The 23,072-nt window shown below is 38.7% G+C and overlaps 1 protein-coding gene across 24 annotated transcripts in view; it reads left to right on the top strand.

Annotated features, from left to right (window-relative positions):
• The window catches only part of DST (dystonin), a 503,266-nt gene that overhangs the window by 135,020 nt on the left and 345,174 nt on the right, over nucleotides 1–23,072 (top strand). For 7 of the 24 annotated variants that reach the window (XM_023254073.2, XM_045057682.1, XM_011282421.3 and 4 more), the window contains exon 1: nucleotides 2,938–3,209. The exons of the other annotated variants lie outside the window; for them this stretch is intronic. In XM_023254073.2, the coding sequence (XP_023109841.2) occupies nucleotides 3,119–3,209 (91 nt within the window). In that variant the 5' untranslated portion in view covers nucleotides 2,938–3,118. Of the gene's footprint in view, nucleotides 1–2,937; nucleotides 3,210–23,072 lie in introns of those variants that run through there. 24 annotated transcript variants of the gene reach the window in all.

The following is a 23,072-nucleotide window of genomic DNA, read 5'->3' as shown; positions in this document are numbered from 1 at the left end:
GTCTGACACTTTATGATTTTAAAAGTGCTTTTGCACTTGTTGTTCTCTCATTTTAAAATCTGAGACTGTATGCCTTTCCTTTCTCTCACAGGGTCAATGTGAGAATAAGATGACGAAGTGTGAGGAATGGGGCTTTGTAATATCCATTGTATAAATGGCTTTTACATAATCACAATATAGATCTGCTGTTCTTAGTTACAGGGTTCCCTGTAAGTTGGGTGTTTTAGTATTGAAGTGCCCATAAAGGTACATGGTTTGTTGGTGACAGTGCTGTTTTAAAATAGGGATTTTTGTCCCATGTAAATTCTTTGAAGTGGGAATTGAAGGATCTAAGCAGAGTCAGACTTCGGACTCAGGTAAACTTGGATTTTAATTCTCCCTCTATCATTAGTCAGTTGTATTTTCTTCAGCAATTTCCTGAATTTTTCTCAGCTCCATTTTCTTTATCAAAGGGGGTTATAGCTGTGGTGAGTAAATAAAGTAGTGAATGTAAAACCTTTTGTGAATTCCTTGGCACATGGCAAATACTGTAGAAATGAGTTTGTTGATGGCCAGATGCTGTTAGAAGCAGTTACTACATTATCTCATTTAGTCTCCCAACAACCTTATGAAGTAGGTATAATTATTTTCTCCATTTTCCAGTGCAGAAACCTGCTGAGAGAGGGAGAGACTCTTCCTAGGAAGAGGTGGATCTATGATCTGAATTCAAACATTCTTGACTCCAGAGGCCAGCCTCTTAACTGCTGTGCTTAACTGCTGCTTCCATATGGAATAGACTATTATTATTAGCAGGTTGACCCAATATTACCATTCCAAGCATGCATGGGGCAAAGGCTGTTTTTACAGAAAAGCCCAAATGCTGCTGCTGTTCATTTTTACTGGTTCCTTAAACAGAGAGTTAAAATCAATTAAGAGAGCACTGATTATATTCACAAAACGGAGTGCTACTGGGTTTCAGTCTTTGGTGAAGACTCAGACTGTACCCTCAATGACCCTACTCATTGTGAAGGACACAAAACAGTTTTGAGAGATCTGTGTACCTGTATGGTCTATAAATGGAATGAGTCTCAGGGATCTAATTGCTAACTCTTTCATTTTAAGAAGGTGTCACAAATAACGCATGTGTATTACTTCATGCACTAATGTGTACATCAACGCATACCAAGTTGCAAGAAAACTAGTGATCCTAAGTGCTTGGTGGGACATGGGCTCAAACTCAGATTATAAGCCAGTGGTCAGGGTAGAAAGGCGAGATATGGTTTTGCTTTGTTTGGAATAACAAAAGTAGGCCAGTTGCTCAGGAGAAGTAAAGATTTCCAGTATAACTCAAATAAGTCTTTTTCGAGAGCATATAGTTTTTCAATGAGTACTCATTCCCATCTAAGAGTTAATGGAAAATGTTCCAGATTCGCAACACTGAAAGGGAAAGGAAAAAAATATCATCAAGGACAAAAGGTCAGTACATATGAAGGGAAGAAATAGGGAAGGAGGATGTGGGCAAAAGGTGAAGCTGTCATAAGTCAGATGGTCAACAATGAGTTGATTTATCTATTAATAGTAGCTAACACGTATAAAGCCACAACTTTATAAGGTAGGCACTATTATCCCCCCATTTTACTGATGGAGAAGTTCTGAGAGGATAAGGAACTTGGCCGCGTCACACAGAAAGGAGGCAGGATGCCATCCAAGGCAGCCTGACTTCAATCAGTACTCTTAAACACATCCATTTACATGATCTGAGTACCCACTGGTTCCACCAATGGACCCTTAAAACTCACCACTTTAGTATATGACATGCCAAAGTTAAGAGAATTGTATCCAGTTTACTCAAATTCAGTGGATACCAGTACTGTCTGGAATGAATAATGGGTAGAGAGAAGAAGGGAGGGGACACAGTAGCCTGGGGGCGTTGTGAACTGACCTGGCTGTGGCCGCTTCCTAGGAGCCCAGCGGCAGATGCGCCGACAGGCTCTGGGGGGCGGAAGGGAGGGACCGAGGGCTGGTCCGCCGGCTGCGCAAGCGCAGTAGCTTCCAGGCTGTCAGGCCCTGACGCGCAGGGCCACCTGCAGAGGCCACGCCGCCCCGCCCCCGAGATGTGCCCAGAGCAGGGACCCCCCCTCGCCCCCCCACCCGACCCCGTCCCGTGCTGCTACCACTGAGTGACCTGAGTCCCTCTATGCCATAAGCTGGGTTGAAGTGTATTTTCCACTCTCCTCCGCGTCACCCCTTCCCCGGGGAGAACTGCAGACTGCTCAGCGAGGGGCTGAGGGGGTGGGGGTGGGGGGTATCCTGCGCTCGTCAGTGACCGCGATCTGCGGCTTTGTTTCCCAGGCACCTGTTGTGGGTCCCAAATAGAAACCTCACCCTTGGGGATCCGGGCTGGCCGGCCAGTGTCCGGGGGTGGGCGTGCTTGGCAGCAAGACCGACCTAGGTGGGCGGGCCGGGAAGGGGGCCACGGGGCGCCCGGCGCTGCCTGGGAGGGAGGGGCCGAGCCGTGCCGGGGTCGGAGCCTAGCCAGCCCGGGCGCTGACCGCCGCGCTTGCCCCCTCCCTTCCGCCCTCCCCCCTCCCTTTCTCCGGGGGCGCGGGCGAGTGTCTGCGGCGCGGCGGCCAGGAAATGCCGCAGATGCGCCGCGCAGCATCCCGGGCGGAGGCAGCGCGCCAGTCCTCTCGCACCGCCGCCGCGGCCTCGGCCCGGCCCGGAGCAGGCACCCATCGCAGGGCCAGGGTGGCGACCGCGTTGGCCGGAGAGGGTCCCGGCGCCTGCCGCCCTTCGCCTGTCCCCACCGTGCTCCAGGCTCCTCCGCGTGGTGTGGCGCTGCTTGTCGCCGCCCCCGGGCTTGCTGAGATTTGCTGCTGCTGAAACCTGAGAGGGACTCTGGCTCCCCGGAGCGGCGGCTTGGCACCCGCAGCCCGCCAGGGGGCCTGGGCGTTTCCTCTGCCGGCTCCGGCGCCCACCACCCCCTCGCGCCCCGGGCTCTGCGTCTCCGGCTTCAGTGCTCTTCACCAGCGTGCCGCTCCTTCCGCTTTTCCAGTTCCCTAGGCAGCGTCTTGCTGACTCCCGGGGTTAGGAGGGGGAAAGGGGAATTGGCCAGTCATCGCTTAAGATAAACTTCGGCATGGCGGGGTACCTCTCGCCAGCTGCTTACCTGTACGTGGAGGAGCAGGAGTACCTCCAGGCCTATGAGGATGTCCTGGAGAGGTACAAAGGTATGTGGTACCCGGTGCTTGGGCTGCGGGGCTTGGCACGCACCAGCCGGGTAACCGTTATCTTTGCTTAACCAGAGCCACTACGGCTTGGGCATAGGTAAACAGGTGTCTGGACCAGTCTTGGGAATGGACCAGGTCTTTTTGGAAGGGATTCAGTAACCCTGACTCACAGAAGGGTGGTGGGGTGGGCGATGGTCTGGAGACGCCCTTTGATAGGCTGTGGCGTGGGGGGAAGGGGTTTGGGTTCTGAGCACATTGCATTTTTCTTTCCCTTGTAAAAGCTGTTAAGTACTATGCATAATCATAATTCTTCCTGGGAGGGTGGGTACCGAGTAATTCTCCATAGAATTACTAAGGCATTGCTGCTCTTGCTTTGCATGGGGTATTGGTTAACCCTATACAAAAGGTTCTGGGGTTCTTAAATAGATGGGCTGTTTCACCACTGAGTGCATCACCAAATCATTTTTCTTAGAACGATTTTATTTGAAAAAAGTTTATGGTTTGTGACTATATACCTGTTCTTATGTGTCATAAAAATTATTTGATTGTGATGGATGAAAGACTTAAGTCAGCGACTCTTGTAAATTTAAATATAAAGCAATATATTTTGAGATTTTTTTTTTTTGCCTATACTTTATGTTGGGGAAATTCTGTGCCAACCTGATAAATTTTTCATATTTTAGTATTGTTTACTTCGATCTTAAAGTGCACCATCTCCTCTTAAAGGGTCTTTTTGTCTCTGGAAATCATTTTTCAGTGCGTACAGAGACACAGTAAGGAGACCGAAACACTGCACACCCAAGGCTAGCTCACAGAGTCTTAATATATTAATAGTGAATAGTGGTCTGATTCATATCTTGGATTCAAATGGCTTTAGATCTTTCGAATATTGGCTTTGGGCTCAATTTCTGTAATTTGAATGGACATTATATGGTTAAAAATGGCCCGCATTAATAGTTTTCTATTAGTAGAAAGTAGAAATATAAAATACTGAATTGAATAATTAAATTCCAAATCTCCAAAAATCTCAAAACCCACCCAGTAATGTTTTATCTCTTTCTAGAATGTGTTTTATTATTGACATTCTTTTAATCCATGTAGAATTTTGTAAACAGCACAATCAGAATTCCTTTGTGCCAAGACTCTATTGTGTATAATACTGCCACTGAGCAAATGCAGTGGTATTTTAGGCGAAAGCACATTGGTAGCATTTATGCCTGTGTACGTGTGTAATATTCTCATGTTTGTCTTTCTTAATTAGTTGTCTCCAGAACGTTAAAAATGAGAAACATTGCAATATAGACTAGTAAACCTTATTGAAGACACACACCTGTGCTCTTTAAAATCCCAAAGAAAAAAGTTGAAAAGTTCTAAAGCATATACATTTTATACTTTCGAAAAAAATTATAGCCATATGAATTTTTGTCTCGAGTTTTGCCTCAGTGATACGTGGCTGTTTTCAGGTGACTTTGAAAACAGTAACTGAAGTGCTGATTAGACTTGTCTTGCAGAAGCAGACATTATTGAAAAGCTTGTTTCTATTTGCCTTTGGAAATAAAAGAAAATTAAAGATCTGAAGGCCATTGCAGTTTTCATGACACTTCATTTTAATTATGACCTAATGATCAGTATTGCACTTAGGCATACACTTTTTCAAACACGTCCAAAATTTCACAGAAAAAAGTGAGGATTGTTTCCTTCATTTTCTTTGTGGTTTTAAAATGCTTAGGTCATCAATTTGTACTTGGCTTTATAGATGTTCTATGTTTCATTTAGTTTTGTAAAGGAAAGTAAGAGTATCGGTTAGTGTATCATATGAAAGACTGGAGACCTGGAAAACTCATTGTTTCCCAATGTGTTTTGAAGCCAGTTATGATTTCCCATCAGTATCCAATACGATGACTTCACTATAGTGCTTATGATCCCAATGACTTGCTGTGGGGGCTGATCTAATCAGGAAAGAATTGTAGGCTTTGAATAGGGAGTGTCAGTTCACTAAACTTTCAAAGTACAGTTGCTCATTTTCTGAAATCATGCATTGTTCAAACATCTCGCATTCCCATTTGAACTTAAGAGAGGTTATTTTGACTTTCATTTCTGACAAAGTTCCTTGGTTACAGAATGAGTTTGCATTCAGCTAGTGTATTATCAGGTTGCCAAGTTATCATATGCCCCAGCTGTTGAATAGTGTAAGTGGTGGAGTCAGCTGGAACAAATTCAAAATTTGTCTGTTGTCAGAAACGTAGAGTTGTAATAATCTATACTGTCAGCAATTATGAGTACTGGGTTTAGGAGCTGAGAGTTTTGTCAGGCTTAGTCCTCAGATGGCCTTGCAAGGACTTCCAACCTAGTCCTTTGTAGAAAACCCGGTAGTGGCAAGTGAGTGAGCCCTAATTACTTACGGTGTGGCCTATTCTCGTGTCTTGCTTTGGTCCGTTACTTCTGAGTAAAAATAGGCAACTGTTTGCTGAATTAGAATAACACAGATCTATTTGCTGCAGAGAGGAGTGCAGTGCTCTGATTCATATTGTAGTCCTCTTATAAAACATACAGTCAGAATATTCAGGGTATCCAATTAAAAAAACATCACATTACTTCAGCTAACAGCACAGTCAGGGGGAGTACAGGCATTTATTTACAAATAAAACATATTTACTTATTGTTTATGCTAGAAATTGCCCATGTCAGTGGCTTTCTTTAATATTTATTAGCTTATCTACTGTATTTACCATGTAATACAAAACATGTTTAGTACCTTAGCATAAAAGGACAGAATAATCCCTCTTGGTTTTTTTTTTTCTGGTCAGTGTAAGGAAACTAACCTGTATACTATTATACTTAATTATATGTTTTTATGTTATTCATACTAATTAGCTGTCACTTTAATCCGTGAAATTCTGCTAGTTAGCTCTGTCATTGGAAGCTTTAATTTTCTCAATGTTGTTACTTTTTGAAAAGGATGTTAAATGTGAAAAATGACATCATTAATATGAACCCAGCAAATCTTATTTTATACAGTTTAGACTTAAAAAGAAGGTAGTTTATTTTGGTGCAACCAAATGAATGTCTTCCCATTGATCTGGAAATTAATTATCCCCACACAACTGTAAAAAAATGTTTCACTATCATTCTCTTTGAAAGCTGCATGCCAGATTTGTTACTTGTAAAAATCGTCTTTGATTACTTAGGAAAAAAAGGAAAAAAAAATTTGTTTTTCATGAAAACTTTGAGTAATTGCTTCAGTCCCTTCTCTCAGGGCTATGTAATTCTGCTTATGTGCTCGGTGACTGAGAATCACTGCACCTGTAGTTTTCATTTCAAGTTCAGTTTTATGGCCTGCATAGATGTGTGGTTGGCAAAAATCCTGTCCTTTTGCTGTGTAAACTACTCTGGTGCCATCTGATTTGAAAGTTGGAGTGTAAAGGTTTCCAGGAACTTTCCTTCCCTTCATACTGTGTAGTCTTTGATGATCTTGCTCAGTGGTTTTCACTTGGATTCCAGGATGCTGCAAAAACTTGATTTCACATTTCACCTGCTCATGCTCTGCTCACAGGTTAATGTAATAGTTGTATAATAGTGCACTTCAACTGTGCTGCATCGTGATAGTATTATATTGTAGCTAGTTATAACAGTATTAGTCTTGGTTTTTTCTTTTCCTTTAATGAATGAAATAGGCTTAATCTGGTAGTAAGTGTTAGGATTGTATTTGATTGTTTGTAACAGAAAACAGATGATAGTGTTTCTTTGTATCAGGTACTGAGAGGTCATGGTAGGCAGGTAGGCAGACCAGGGTTGAAGGATACCTCGATTTGCCAACAGGACCTGGACTTCTATATTGCTGCTTAGCCACTTGTGTATCATGTGGTCATTCTGTCATCACAAGATGGCTGCTCCTTTTCTATCCCTTGTGTCTTACTTCCACATGGAGGAAGAAGTGCAAGGACAGGACAAAAGGTACAAACTAGTTGAGTTGGCCTCCTTTTAAAGAGTTTTTTTAGAAGCCCACTTAGCAACTTTCACTAGTATCTCCTTCACGAGAACTATTAAAATGGTCACTGCTATCTGCATAGCAGACTAGGAAAGTACCCGCATGAACACAGTTGAACTTGTGTTGGTTTAAAGGATAAGAAAAAAATGGATATAGAGTTTGCAACCAGCAGTGTCTGGCACACAGACGGAAAAGTATCTGCCCTGAAATTCAAAACTTAAAGTTTAGGCACATGTTAATGACCATAACACAATATATTTGACTTTGCTAAAATTTAAGAGAATATCTGAGAGCTCTTCTGAAATCTTTGAGGATTTTCAAAATGACACAGTTGAATGTTTTATAATGTTACAACATGGATTTGAAAGTAATTTCAAATTGGCCAAATAATTATTCATTGCCTCCTACCATAGGGAACACTATCAGTCTAGGAATGTTTGCAGTTATTAGATATTGTTAGTGAATTTAACATTGAACCCAAAATATCAGACTGATGCTCCTTTGGTTTCTTTTGTTTTGACTTAGACTTTTGTAGATTTCTCAACATTTATTTACCCAGGGACTTTTAAAAAAGCTTTATGCTTTTGAAAGTTTTTTTATTTGAGCAATGTGGAGATGCTTATTATCTGGCTCAGTGGTGATGTTTTAGGTAATAAATGACATGTAAGGAGAGGCAGTGGGAACAATTTATTGTCTTACAGTTAATCTGTAGCCAGGCAAAGAAACTTCAGTGTTTCTGCGTTTGGGTCATGTGTGCCCAGGAGCCTGGCTCTGGAGAGCTGGACTGTTTGGCCAAAGTGTCTTCATGAAATTGAAGATTGTAAAAACATCCGAAGCTATAGAGGTGACAGAAAGATGGAGAGTATTGAGGCTGTTGGGTGTTCCTTTCTGTTTTAGCTCTACAACTGAGTATAAAAATGTGTAAGATTATCTGACCGTTTGTCTGATGAACGAATTGAGTGAGAGGATTTGTAGTTTAGAATATTTAGTATTTCTTATTAATTAAAAAGAAACTTGGGTGCTTCTGTTACATGGGACTTTTCTTTGGAAAAGAAAGGCTTTTGTGTCCATTTCTCAGCTCTTAGTAAACTAGGAAATCACATGCTACTTACTTCCAAAAAGGAATTTCAGGCAGCTATCCGCTGAAATACATCATTATTTCTATAACAGATCAAATAAGGATTTATTTATTTTTTGGTTTATTTCTTTTTTTATTAAAAATTTTTTTAAACGTTCACTTTTGAGAGACAGAGTGTGAGTGGGGGGAGGGGCAGAGATACAGAATCTGAAGCAGGCTCCAGGCTCTGAGCTGTCAGCGCAGAGCCTGACATGGGGCTCGAACTCACGATCTGAACTGAAGTCGGATGCTTAACTGACTGAGCCATCCAGGTGCCCCATTTGTTAGTTTATTTCTTTAATGCAATTTTATTTGCTGTTATTTTTCAACCTACTATTATCTCTTTCAGAAGAGGAAGCAAATAATTCTGCTTGCGTTGGATGTTGTACTTATGGTCGAAAGGGATTTTACTCTGTGAGGTGAAGGTACCAGGGAGGAAAGCTCCAAGAGGAAAGACTAGTGTGACCATTCCATTTCATTACTATAACCATAGAATCCATTTTGAGCATTTGGCTAAAGTGCACAATAAGTTTTTGAGATGCAAGTGTGTAGAGGTTGTAGGAAAATGGAAGTGGGTGAATGTGGAGGGTTACATTGGGGCAGATCGAAAGGGTGTTGAATGCCTCACTGAGGATCAGGTTTGGGCTTTATTCTGTAGGTAGGGAAGGGAACCCTAATGATCTTCGGTAGAATGTTACCAGTGAGAATAGCTTTTAGAGAGATAACTTTGGTGACAGTAGGGAGACAGGCCGCTGTATAATTATGGTGGTTGGAATGGAAGGCTGATTCAAGAGAAATTATAGAAGTTGACAGGATGGCTGACTGGTTGGTTCTGTGTATGGGACTGGGAAGGGGTGCAGCAACTTTCATTGTTGAAGTTACATTTGAAGAAGCCTGGAGCGTTTTCTTTTTAATTTGTGTAAAAAAAAATGTGTAGTGTGTTAATTAGAAAGTATCTTTTTGAAACAATTTTTTTTTTAAGTTTATTTATCTTGAGAGAGGAGAGAAGAGTGTGAGTGAGCAGCGGAGGGGCAGAGGGAGAGAGAGAGAGAGAGAGAGAGAGAGAGAGAGAGAGAGAGAGAGAGAGAGAATATATCCCAAGCAGGGTCCATGTGTGGACAGTATAAAGCACCATGCAGGGCTCAATCCCATGACCCTGGGATCATGACCTGAGCTGAAATCAAGAGTTGGTTGCTTAACCAACTGAGCCACCTGGGTGCCCCTGAAACAATTAAAAAAAATGTTCGTTTGTTTTTGAGAGAGAGTGAGACTGCAAGGGAGGGTCAGAGAGGGAGACAGAGGGTCTGAAAGCGAGTTCTGTACTGAGAGAGCACAGAGCCCGATGCAGGGGCTGTAACTCATGAAACTGTGAGATCCTGACCTGAGCTGAAGTTGGATGCTTAATAGACTGAGTCACCCAGGTGACCCAAAACAAATTTTTAATATAAATGATTATTAGACCTTCTTTGGTAATGAAATGGTATGAATGCTGTTTTGCTTGACTTTGGAAATACAGCAAGTAGTGTGACCTAGAAAACTGGAATGTTCATTTAATGTAGGGCTCCTGAAGTAATGGCTTATCAATCTTGTTGGAATACTCTGAGCAGGATTTGTAGTATCTTAGAGCAGTGAATTTGTTTTCTTTAAGCAAATAAAATTACTGGTTTAAGATCCTTTGTAGAAATAACTGTAAATTATTAAAAACAAATCATTCAATATATTTCAGTAATTCGTAGTGTTTGGTTTTATTTCAAAAAGTCTTTTTTTCCTTCCTATGTAAACTTCAGATTTGTAGTCAGTTTTGTTTGGTATATAAGAAGTGCAGTAGTTACATGATCTTGTAAGTTCTAAGCCATCCTTTAATTTATGGGTGAAGCTTTTAATTTCTAACTGAAAATAGTAAAAATAATAGCTACCATTTATATGCTTACCTACTTATATGTCAGACAGTGCTGGGTATTGCGAATGAATTATATATGTATAATTTCTAATTCTCATAACTCTTTCATCTTTGCTACAACTACTGCCATTTTGCCCATATGGAAATTGAGGCTTAGAGAAGTTAATTTTCCTAAGATCATATTGGTGTAAATGGTGGCCATGGCATTTGAACATAAAGTGTATATTTGACACACTATATATTTTGAGTTTCATTCCATTGGTAAATGTTGCAGAAGTTGTTTTTATGAAAAAATTTTTGTTAGGATTGTGATTTTGATTAATACTACAACTGCTTGGGATTAATACTACAACTGCTTAAATGGATGCATGACATTAAAATTAATAGCTTCAGGGGCGCCTGGGTGGCGCAGTCGGTTAAGCGTCTGACTTCAGCCAGGTCACCATCTCGCGGTCCGTGAGTTTGAGCCCCGCGTCAGGCTCTGGGCTGATGGCTCAGAGCCTGGAGCCTGTTTCCGATTCTGTGTCTCCCTCTCTCTCTGCCCTTCCCCCGTTCATGCTCTGTCTCTCTCTGTCCCAAAAATAAATAAATAAATAAATAAATAAATAAATAAATAAATAAATAAATAAACGTTGAAAAAAATTAATAGCTTAAAAATTGATAGAGATTTATTTCAATTCAAGTGTTAAATAGACTTTGGAGATTGAACTGTTATATATCTTAGCTGGATTATAAATTCTAATTATTAGATATCCATGAAAGGAAAATAAAATTTTAAGATGAGCATTTTCAGTGTGTATTTAGGTTGAGATTTTGAAAAGAATTAAGTTTTGTAAATGTCACCAATGAATGTGGCCGCTTTGATACATGCCTGAAATGTTTCCTGGAAAGAATCGTCAAAGCGAATTGACAAAGTCTTGATTTTTCTCTAGTGGGTGAAAATATTTCCCAGTGAATCCTGGTATTAAAGACATTTTACAAAGATACTATTGTCTCAGTGAATTAAAACATGTCCTTATTTGCAGTGTTACAGTTCTCCATGCTGGCCATGCCAGTGTGACTGTATGCATTCTTGATTCTTGGCATGGAATACTACTACTTGGTGGCTTATTTTGTCCTACCTTTATTAACCTGGTGAGGTCTGATGCATCAAGTCTACCTCACTGGCTCAGTGAAGGTGGGATAAAGTAGTACATATGAAGTATTCTGAGCAACAGAGATTACATAGATGACTCAAGTCCTCTGGCTCCTCCTAGGCCAGTAGCTTTTATTTTATTTTATTTTATTTTATTTTATTTTATTTTATTGAGTGAATAGACTACTTTGAAAGTATTTTAATTCATAGAAAAATTGGGCAGAAAGTACAGAGAGTTCCCATATACTCCTTCCTCACCCCTTACTGTTTCCCCTTTTGATATCTTGCATTGGTGTGGTACTTTTGTTATAATTGATAAACCAATATTGATGTATTATTATTAAGATCCATAGTTTAGGGTTCACTAATGCATGTATCACGTGTCTACCATTACAGTATCATACAGAATTGTTTCACTGCCCCCAAATACTCTGCATTCTACCTATTCATCCTCCTTCATCCCTGAATCTCTGGCAGCTACCGATCTTTTTAGTCTTCATAGTTTGCCTTTTCTAGAAGTTCTCTAGTTGGAATCATGTAGTTTGTAGCCTTTTCACAGTGGATTCTTTCACTTGGTAATAGGCAATTAAGGTTCCTCCACGTCCCTTCATGGCTTAATAGCTCATTTCTTTTTATTGCTGACTAATACTCCATTATTTGGATGTACCGCAGTTTATCCACTCATCTATTGAGGACATCTTTCTTGCTTTCAGTTTTTGTCAGTTATGAATAAAACTGCTATAAACATTTGTGAGCTGGGTTTTATATGGACAGAAGTTTCCAACTCATTTGGGTAAATTCCTAGGAGTACAGCTATTGGATCATATGGTAAGGCTTTGTTATCTTATAATAAACTGCTAAACGGTCTTCCAAAGTGGCTGTAGCCTTTTGCATTTCCACCAGCAATGAATGAGAGTTCCTATTGCGCTGCATCCTCACCAGAATTTGGTGTTGTCAGTGTTTTGGATTTTAATCATTCTAAAAGGTGTGAAATGGTTTTGAATTGTTTTAATTTGCAGTTCCCTAATGACATAATGATGTGGAACATCTTTTCATATGGTTATTTGCCATCTTTACTCTTTTGGTGTGGTGTCTATTCGGGCCTTTTGCCCACTTTTTAATTGGATTGTTTGTCTTATTGTTGAGTTTTAAGAATTCTTTGTATGTTTTAGATAATGGTCTTTTAGTAGATATGTGTTTTGCAAATGGCTAATGACTTTTTATACAGTTGCCTCCTTTTGACACTTATAAACCATTGCATATTATAGATATTATTTAAATAAATAAGGCCCTGATTACTTCCTTTCATATGGTCATGTTGTTTTTAACTACTATTTTGTTTTGGGTACATGCATTAAATATTGTAGCTACTTCAGAGGATTGCATGTGGTGTCTCAGAGTTCAGCTATCTGACAGTTTGCTCAGTTATCTGCATATGCTGCTGCTACGATTCAGGTATCCAGTTGGTTGGCAGCTATGATGCTTTATAGCACTTGAGTCTAAAATTAGTTGAACTGTTCTATTTTAAGGATAAACTGCAGTTAGTAGTCCATGTCCTGCAAAACATATGAAAGTTCAACTCTTAGGATATTGGATTACTTATTTAAAATGTGATCAGAAGTAGGGTTACATAGATAATTGTTAGCTTTAGTTGTTTAGCAAGTTTTTGTTGTGGCGATTTGATTATAGCCTGGGTGTAAAGCTATATGTATGTAATATCTAAGAACACAAAGTTTTACTCTTGTCCCTTAAACTGAAGACAGTGCCTTTAACTAAGTGATCATGTTTGAGTTTTAAAATCATGTGAGTTAAGAGGTAGAACAAGATTACCTGATTTTTCTTTCAGCGTATTTTAGAAGAGCCACAGACTGTGAACATTGATGAATGCTGGAACACCATCGACTACTTTTGCTAGGGGAAAGAGGTGAATGATAAAAGAAATATTTGGTGGTTCATTTTATGATCTTCCCCACCCCCCTGACCAAAGTTTGTTTCTTTGTTTATTTATTTATTTATTTATTTTGAGAGAGACAGAGAGACAGAGCAGGGGAGGCACGGAGAGAGAGGAAGAGGGAGAGAATCCCAAGCAGACTCCATGGAGTCAGCGCAGAGATCAATGTGGGGCTCGAACTCACAAACAGTGAGATCAAGACCTGAGCCGAAATCAAGAGTTGGATGCTTAATCGACTGAGCCACCCAGGCACGGCTGGAATATGTGGTTTAATTCTAAATATTTGTTGATCATATGCTTTAAAAATGTGCAGAGGAACTAGGGTCTGCAGAAGGAAGAGGAACATAGGACTACAGGACTGTAGCCTCCCAAAGACACAGTTTTGGTGAGGAAGGTGGACCAGCTCTACGCATTATAAGTGAGTGCCACAAAAGAGGAGTAATGTGAACATTCCAGGGTTTTACTAGCCGAGTTGGCTATTTGAGGAAAGCAGAATTTCAGTAAGGGGAGGAGACTTGGTGTTGTTTGTGAGGGGTGGATGGCATCAGCAGAGGGCTTTCTCCACCTTCCCATTTCATCTGGGCAGTATGACCTGGTGTTTCATTCACTCTGCAATTGTAGGAAAATATTATCAGAATGATTCAATCAATACTGAAAAATTTTTTTTACATTTATTTATTTTTGAGAGACAGAGTGAGACAGAGCATGAGCAGGGGAGGGCAGAGAGAGAAGGAGACACAGAATCTGAAGTAGCCTCCAGGCTCTGAGCAAGCAGTCAGCACAGAGCCTGATGCAGGGCTTGAACCCCTGAACCGTGAGATCATGACCTGAGCTGAAGTCAGATGCTCATCCGACTGAGCCACTCAGGTGCCCCTGTTTAATCAATACTTTAAACCACACATTTCATTTTTAGGTATCAGTGTTAAGTCAAAAATTTTATCTTCTATTTTTAAGGACTCTACTAATATCACACATATTATCAAATCTAAGGACTTAGTAGTGAGAAATCTAAGGTGTGGCTCAGCAAATGTAAAGGTTGAATGAGATACTCTTAACATGGTTTAGGAAACTCTGAATTAGGCTGATGACCATAATAACTATAGTACCTTATGTGTTTGTTATATCTTTATGTGTTTGATATAATATGATTCATATAACAATTCTCTCAGACAAGTAACATAAAAGCCAGTGCCCTTATTTTATAACCAAGGAAAACAGGTTCCTATGATTGCATTGATTCAGTGGCTGACTGGAGACTAGAATCTTGATTCTCTGATAGCTGGTCAGGAAGAGCACTCTACTATAGACAATTATGGCCCATCTTTATATACAAAGTTATTAATAATATAGATTATGAGTAATGTCTCTGATAAGAGGTGAATATTCTTTGTTTGAGTGAATAGCCATTGAATATGTGCTGGGATTGGTACATGTCCATGTTTAGGAAGAAGTATGGTTTACTTCTTTTTTTTTTTTTTAAAGTTTATTTATTTATTTTGAAAGAGAAAGAAAGTGTGAGTGGGGGATGGACAGAAAGAGAGAGACAGACAGACAGAGAATCCCGAGCGGACTCTGCACTGTTATCATGGAGCCTGATGTGGGGTTTGAACCATGGGATGATGACTTGAGCTGAAGTTGTATGTTTAACAGACTGAGCCACCCAGGCGCCCTGGTTTACTTTTTATGTAATGTAGATTTGTGCTCTCCATAATCCATAAGCTTTTATTTTTAACATGGTTTTGGTCTATCCATAATCCATCAATTTTAGTGATAAATTCTATTCCTGACTGTTGAGGATTTAGTTACTTGAGGGAAAAATTCTGTTATCCTTTATTTCCATCGTTAATAGAAGCAACTCTTAAAATTACAGGGTTTAACATTTAGGCGGAAAAACTGTCCTATTCACTAAAGGGTGTAATTTCTGTATTACTCAATGGAAAAGGAAGAAATGTGTAAGTACTTGGGGGAATGTGAGAAGAAAAATCTGATACAAACTCGCTAACATTTTTGGAAAATAAGGAAATATACAAAATATGAATAAAAATAATATGTAGTTCTGTTATCCAAATATGTAATGTTCTGACATATTTATTTATTTTTTTTTCATTTCTCTTTTCTCCTTAATATAGAACATTTAAGAATTTGGGCCACTGTGTGTAAAGCTCTGTATCCTGCTTCTTATTCACTTAATATATCATGGCATTTTCTAATGCCATTAAATATTATTTCAAAACATTTTTAATGACTGATTTGTGTATTCCATTATGTAGTGGGATAAACAGTGCCATGAAAGTAGTTTTGTATCCTGGTGGATTTTGGTTAATATTATTGCGGTGATATCTTTTGACCTAATTACAAACTTCAGAAATAAAAGTTTTCAAGATAATAAAGAAATCATAGATTATATAAGCCATTTAACAATGAACTACTTCTAAGGAAGTGCCTAATTCATGATTGAGTGGATTCTTGAGTTTTATATCTAACTTAAAAATTCTAATTACTCTGAGTTTTAGAAATTCAACAATAAAGAAAGCAATGACTAATAATCAGGTTTCCATTCCTGAATCTTATGATAACTAACTAGATTTGGATGGGTTTATAAATTAAAATAAATGATTGCCAAGGTTTCTTATCATCCTATAATACTTGCTTTAATGAATCGATACATCATTTATTCATTTAGAAAATACTTATTCTGTGTTTTTGTGTGCCAACAAGTATGTTAGATCCTTAAGTGATAGATACAAGAAAGTTAGTGATCTTTTATGTTTTTGTTGAGTTGTGAATGTTTCACTTTATACTGGTATGATCTGTCCATTTATCCTTGACATCACTTTCTGACATATTTTCCATTTATTATTTATGGCATCTGTCTCATTTTTAATTTTTGAAATGTTTACCATATTCATGATTTTTGTTTTTTTCAGAAACTATTACTGATTCTTTTTGAAACTTTTTTTTTTTAAAGTAGGCACCAAGCCCAATGTGGGGCTTGAACTCACAACCCCAAGATTAAGAGTTGCATACTCTACTGACTGAGCCAGCCAGGCACCCCTGAAAACCTTTTTTAAATGCCTTCAGGATTTTTGATATAGTTTGAAAATCATTGATTGCATGTGTATTTCATTTCCTTGTGCTTAGTCTTCAAGGCTGTATTGTTTATTAATGGTACTGAATTAACCAGTGCTTTGGAGGATTAGGTTTATCTGTAACACTGATTGGTGTAGAACTTTGGAAGAAATTCATATTTTTAAAAGTTTTTTCATTCTCATCACATGCATTAATGATATGTAAACTTGGTGACTTCAGATGTGTGCATATGAGCTCTTTTTGGAAGTTTTAAGATTGTCATCCGTTCTGTCACTATGCACTGTTCTTACATGTCTAGGTCTGTGTTTCTTTTGGGTTTACTTAAATGATAACCATACGTGATTTTGAGGAAAGGCCTAAAGTGTTGTTTCCTTCGAGCTTCCTTCTCCATCTCTGGTTGAACGGAAGATTTCTTTCATGGTACTTAGTATTCTTTAGTAATGAATGTGAGCAAATAGTTCCTGGCTGGCCTTTTTTTGAGTCTGAGATGGAGCTACAGCCTCAGGATTATGGATTGTCATGTTTAGTTTTGAAGCGCCTTCATTCTGGGGGATTGCTCATGCCCATGCTTTTTAGATTTGTTTTTCCCTTCCATTGTTCTCCCCTACCTCCCAAAGGAACAGAGCTATTGGCGACTTCTGTATCTAACCCTGACTGTACTTTCCTACCTGCCTGCCTTTGAGAAGTACATAGCTTATGGTTGATGTATGGGAAAGATAGAAACATTGAGTGTGCTCACTTTCTGTCCTTTCATTTTACACTCGAGAAAACTGAAGTCCAGGGAAGTGGGACCAGCAAAGGGTAAAGCGAGATCTAATTTGGGGTCTCCTGATTTCTGGTTCTCCACATTGCTTGGTCTCCTTCTTTACTTGCTGGTAGATAGAAGGGATGCTTTCATTGGGTATATCTAAGTCACTTAATGAAAAAGCCGTGGCTGGCTAGGGAATTAGTAAGGAAATGAGTGGAGAAAGTCAGGCAATAGCAGAAGTCGTAATGACCGTGTTATTCTAGACATGCAGCAAGAAGAATGCTGAGTTTTCAGTGATGGATTTGATGTGTTTTTTTTTTTTAAGTTTTTATTTAAGTAATCTCTACACCCAGTGTGGGGCTCGAACTCACAACCCCCAAATCAAGAGTCACCTGCTCCATGAACTGAGCCAACCAGGTGTCCCTGATGTTTGTATATTTTAGGGTCCCGTGTTACGTCAGTAATGCAGCAGGCTCATCAGTGTTCTGGGGCTCTAAGAAATAGATTGGGCTTAATATAAATTGGAATTATAATATGCAATTAAAATATGCAATTAAAATATGCAATTAAAATATCCATGTTGAAAGGTCCTGTGACAATTTGGCTGTAGCTTTTTGATCAGCATGTAGATTTGGCTGTTTCCTAGTTAACTATCAGATGCAGGCTCCAGGAAGGTGGTATGTGGGCCACTGAGCACACCCATACTTTACCCCTTCCCTGTGGCCTGCATTCTGAGGATTGGGTGGAATCATATCCTTCCCTTCTGCTGTGGATCAGGACTGAAGAGGAGAATATGATGGTATGTGGCCTGAATTCTAATACATTTAGAAGGTAGGTAGGAGTGGCAGTGGAAGGGATGGAAAGTTTGCTCACAACTCAAATAGGCCTGTGGTGTGTGTGTGAGGCAGGGCTGTGGAGAGGGAAAGAGTAGAGAAAAAAGGAGAGGGAGGTTAGCTCTTGGTATTTCTAGGAAGTTGGGAGATAGGGGTTTTTAGATGAATGGTGGCCTGACTCCATTCCTCATCTTTTACCCCCAACTCCTTCCCTGCTCGTATGCATTTCTTCTGAGGGTCCCAGTCTCCTCAGTTCCTTCTATGATAACAGCAGGTAAGTATATGGTTGGGAAGGATGTGATTTGGAAAGTGTATTTCCAATAGGAACACCCCTATTGTATGTATTTATGAAACTTTTAGAAAATAGATCCAATGTTATATATTTTAATTATTCTAGATTAACTACAAAGTGTCAGTATATATTATACATCAATAATTTTGTTTACCATTTTTTAAATTAAAAATATATCTCATCTTTATTTAAACAGCATTTTTAAGAGAAAATGTGTTATAAGTTGGTTGTTTGGAACTTATAAGTAAATTTTTATAGCCCTGCTCATTGGTTAACTGAAGATAACTGGCAAATTTTTGACAGTGGGCAAGTCTGTGGAGAAGTTTAAGGATTTTAGAAAACAAGAAATACTATATGTTTTTAAAGTTAGTAATGACTTGGACTCCTGTCACCATCTTCCAAAAGCATTTAGCATAGTGTAACGTCCAGTACTAGCAAGAATGTAGGGAAACACTACTCTCATGCATGCTTATAACGTGATTTGCTGCCATCTTTGGGGAGGGGAGGTTGCTGCTGAAGACACATTTACTCTTTGACCCATCACAATTTTAGGATCTTTGTGGCAGGTAAAACTCAAGATATTGAATATGACATTATTTATGATAGCGAAATACTGAAAACAACCTGAATGACTCTCAGTAGGGGATAGTTGAATCAAATTTGATATTTCTATGTTAAACTAATAAAGAATATGAGTGAGGTCTCTAAGTATTTCCCTGTAACATTTCTCTGATATATTTTTAAAGAAAATTAAAAGACAGAAGACTGATACGTATGGCATTTTTATAAAAAAAGAAAAAATCTGTATTAAAACATAGAACTATAAAAGATAGGAACCAAACTGTTAAAAATAGTCAACTCCAAGGGGTGAGATTTTATTTTTCAATCTCTGTAGTTAACAATTGAAAAAAGTATCTGTTACTTCTGTAATAAATATAAATACCACCACAAATAAAGTGGAAAGTTTAAAAGAAGAAAATTATTAAATATTTGCTTGTATATGATGAAACAGTGCTGGTTTTTGAGAAAAGATTCATCCATGGGATCTTGATAGGTATAATTTATAAGTAACATTGTGGGTATTAAGTGACATTGCCTTAATAGACCATCTGGCACTTTCATAAACAATTTACAGACTTATGGTTTGTGTGGTTGTTTATGGCTGAGGTGGTTCATTATGACCTCAGCTATCATTTTCATCATTTGATTTGATTGTACACTTGCAGGCTGTCTTCTTAGGCAGAATCCACTGGGGCGAGAAGGCCCTGACTTGAGTAGGGCAGAGAAATGTAATAATGGTCTCTAAGAAGTGGGGTCCTTAGCCAGAGTTCCTGTTTGTTTTTAATCTCATTTAATTTTTCATTCATTTATTTAATAATATTGGGTGCCCATGATATACACAAAGATGAAAAGGGTGATGTTGCTTTCCTTAGGAAATCTCAGTCTATAAGGGAAAACCAGCAAGATGAATTCTGGAACAATTAAGGTGCAATATATTCAGTAGGAAAAAGTATCTTATGAGAAACTTTGTATGCTCTTTACCTGGTGAAGCTAGTATGCCCTATATTCCTTAGCTTGTTTCATCTAGTTTTATTTCTCTAACGAGTAGGAATAAAGAAGTTATGGTAGAGCCCCATTATAGCACAGTTTCTTTTTCTTTGGATTGGAATATAAGCTAACCCCATCGTTATAATATACTTACTCTAGTACCTGATAGTAAACAATGATATGGAAATACAATGGGGAGATTAAGGAAAACAAAATGCATATTTGTTTATAAGATCATCAAATAAGGGAATATTGAAAACTCTTGAGGTTTGCAAAACTAAGTTGGAAAACTGTGGAAAATATTTTTTTTAATTTAAGTCTTTTAAATCTTTCCAGTGCTTATCATGATATTTGGCATATTTTAGATACTCACTAATTATTTTGTTTTTTAAATTGTTGAATGAATGAATTTCCACTGAGGGTTTTGACCTTAAAATTTTCCATATTCAGTTTCTTAACCTAACTAACTAGAGTTACTAGCTTCAGGTTTATTACTCTTTTCTTTTACAGTGTCTAATTTACTGTTAATCCAACCAAGTGTATTTTTTATCTCTATTAAGTTCAGTTTGGGTCTTTTTAAATTTCTTCTGTGTCTTCTCTTAATATGCTTTCCTCTATCTTTTTTAACATATGAAGTGTATTAATAGCTATGTTAATATCTTTGTCTACTACTTCTATTATTTGTTCTGGATCTGTTTCTTTGATTACTTTTCCTTATTATAGGTTTTACTTCCCAGCTTTCTTACATGCCTGGTAATTTTTTATATAGATGCCAATTTATTTTTTTTCTTTTTACAAAGTGTTTATTTTGAGAGAATGAGAGAGAGTGCAAGTGGGGGAGGGGCAGAGAGAGAGGGAGAGAAAGAATCCCAGGTAGGCTTCCTTCTGTCAGTGCAGAGCCTGACACAGGGCTTGATCTTACAAACTGTGAGATAATGACTTGAGCCAAAATCAGGAGTCAGGTGCTTAATCGACTGAATCACCCAGGCGCTCCACGTGCTGAAATTTTTTAATGTGTTATTTTAAGTGTTTCTCAGTTTTGTTTTGGGATATAGTTAAATATTTAGAATGAAGCAATCTTGTCAAGGGCTGTTTTTAAGGTTTTGTTAGACAGGACCAGAGCAGGCTTTAGTGTAGGGTTGATTTTCCCCACTACAGAGGCAATACCATTTTGTGTTCTGCCTGTTGCTTTCTGATGGTTCTTTACCTGATCTCTGTTAATTTCCTTATGTATAGTGTACACAACAGTCAGATAAAGATACAATTGCTTGCATATCTCTAGAGTTTGCTCTTGTGCAGTTTTTTCTGGTTCTCTGCCTTTCAAATTCTGGTTGTCTTAACCTCCTCAGATTAACCCTTGTCTCCTCAACTGAGGGAGACTACTGGCTCTCTTCTCTTCCCATCTCTAGCTGTACCCCCCCCCCCCCGACACATACACACACACGCACACACACACACACACACACACACACACACACACACTGTAGCCTGGGCACTCATCCAGGCAGTAAGCTGGGGTGATAGCAGGGCTCACCTTGTTTTGTTTACCCTTTCTCAAAGATCATTGTCATCTGTTCTGCCCACTGCCTAATGTTCAAAAGTTGTGGTTTCATAAATTTTATCTCTCTTTTTAATTTTTTTTTAATGTTTGTTTATTTTTGAGAGAGAGACAGAGCATGAGCAGGGGAGGGGCAGAGAGAGAGGTACACACACAATCTGAAGCAGGCTCCAGGCTCCGAGCTGTCAACACAGAGCCTGACGCAGGGCTCAAACTCACGGACCATGAGATCATGACCTGAGCTGAAGTTGGGCGCTTAACTGACCGAGCCACCCAGGTGCCCCTTATCTCTCTTTTTAAAGGCAAAAATAGTTTTGTAAAGTGGAAAAGTAAATCCAGCCCCTGTTACTTTATGATGCTCAGAAGTCGAAGGTCCTCCCTTTCTCTTTAAGGCTCATGTGCATTTAAATTTTGTATTGATTTTTTAAAATTATAATTAGATAGACTATAGAAATGTAGACTTAAATCTTCAAGGTCTTTTATATAAAATTTATCCATGGTTATTAAGTTCTTTCTGTTTGATGGAAGTTCTGGAACTCAGCTTTGTGAAGGGTACAGAAAGGAAAAAAGTATGGTCTTTGTTCATGCATTTGCCTTTGTGTTGGTATAACCCTAAAAATGTAAAAGTTGGTAGCTGGAAAACTAAGATGGGATACATAACATTACTATATTTTCACATTAAATGTAAATGTTTCTGTTTATGTGGTATTTAAATTTGAGTCAGCTTAATAAAACTATGTTACCATAGTAGGCCAGGCAGAGAGGAAAGATTCTTTAATAGTGACAGCACATTTATTCAGAACAGTAGATCAGAATCATAGAGCCGAGATTGTGTGATTTAGCTCTTGCATTTTATGTCTGAGAATTAAGCTCAGAAATATTAAGCTCATAGAACTAGTTAGCACCAGAGTTGGAACTGGAGCCCAGATATTCTGATTTCTAGATTAATGCTTTCTCTACTTAATCAAGCTGCCCTGAGAGAGTCATTGTGCTACTTAAGCACCCAGATAGATGCATGTGCTGTACTTCCCCTTCTCTCTGGTCCTGACCAAGTAGGGTAAGTCTCAAGGGCCCAGCCAACCTGTTTCCTTGGCAAGCTCCATTCTGTAAACATTGCCACACTTTTAACATAAATTGAAACATTTAGTTGGTCTCTTTGAACACATTATGTGTGTATTTATCGCATTAGGGCCTAACATATGACATGAAATGGGCAGTTGAGTACTTGACTGTTAGTTTGAAAGTTAATATTTGTGTTTCAGTTAGACTGACTGTGGGCTTGTTGATATTGACTTGAGTTGCTAAGTAATGTCAGAAGGTCAAAACAATTTTAAGAGATGTGTGGACTATATCTGATGACAGTTTGGCACTTAACTTTTATCTCCTTAAGGTGGCCTTCGTAGTGAATCATGGCAGATTAGACTTGTTATTTTTAAAGAATACTGAATCTCTCTTGCTTTGGTAGACAGAAAAAGCGAGGCCCTGTCTGGTGCAGTTAGAGACAAAGGTATGTGGTCCTTTAGGGACACAGTTTTGAAAAGGAACCTGAGCTTGGCAATCAAGTTTGCATACATAGTACCAACAGGGATAAGAAATAGACTAGTGATAACTAACATTTTGATCTGTCACCCTTTTTTTCCTGTGAAAAAGAAATTAAAGATGACTTATAATAATGGCTCGAATAACAGGCAGTGGTGTACTGA

Source organism: Felis catus, chromosome B2 (assembly GCF_018350175.1).
Source record: "Felis catus isolate Fca126 chromosome B2, F.catus_Fca126_mat1.0, whole genome shotgun sequence".
NCBI lineage: Eukaryota > Metazoa > Chordata > Mammalia > Carnivora > Felidae > Felis > Felis catus.
The sequence above is the reverse complement of the archived record's forward strand: the minus strand, read 5'-3'. Positions and strand labels throughout refer to the sequence as shown.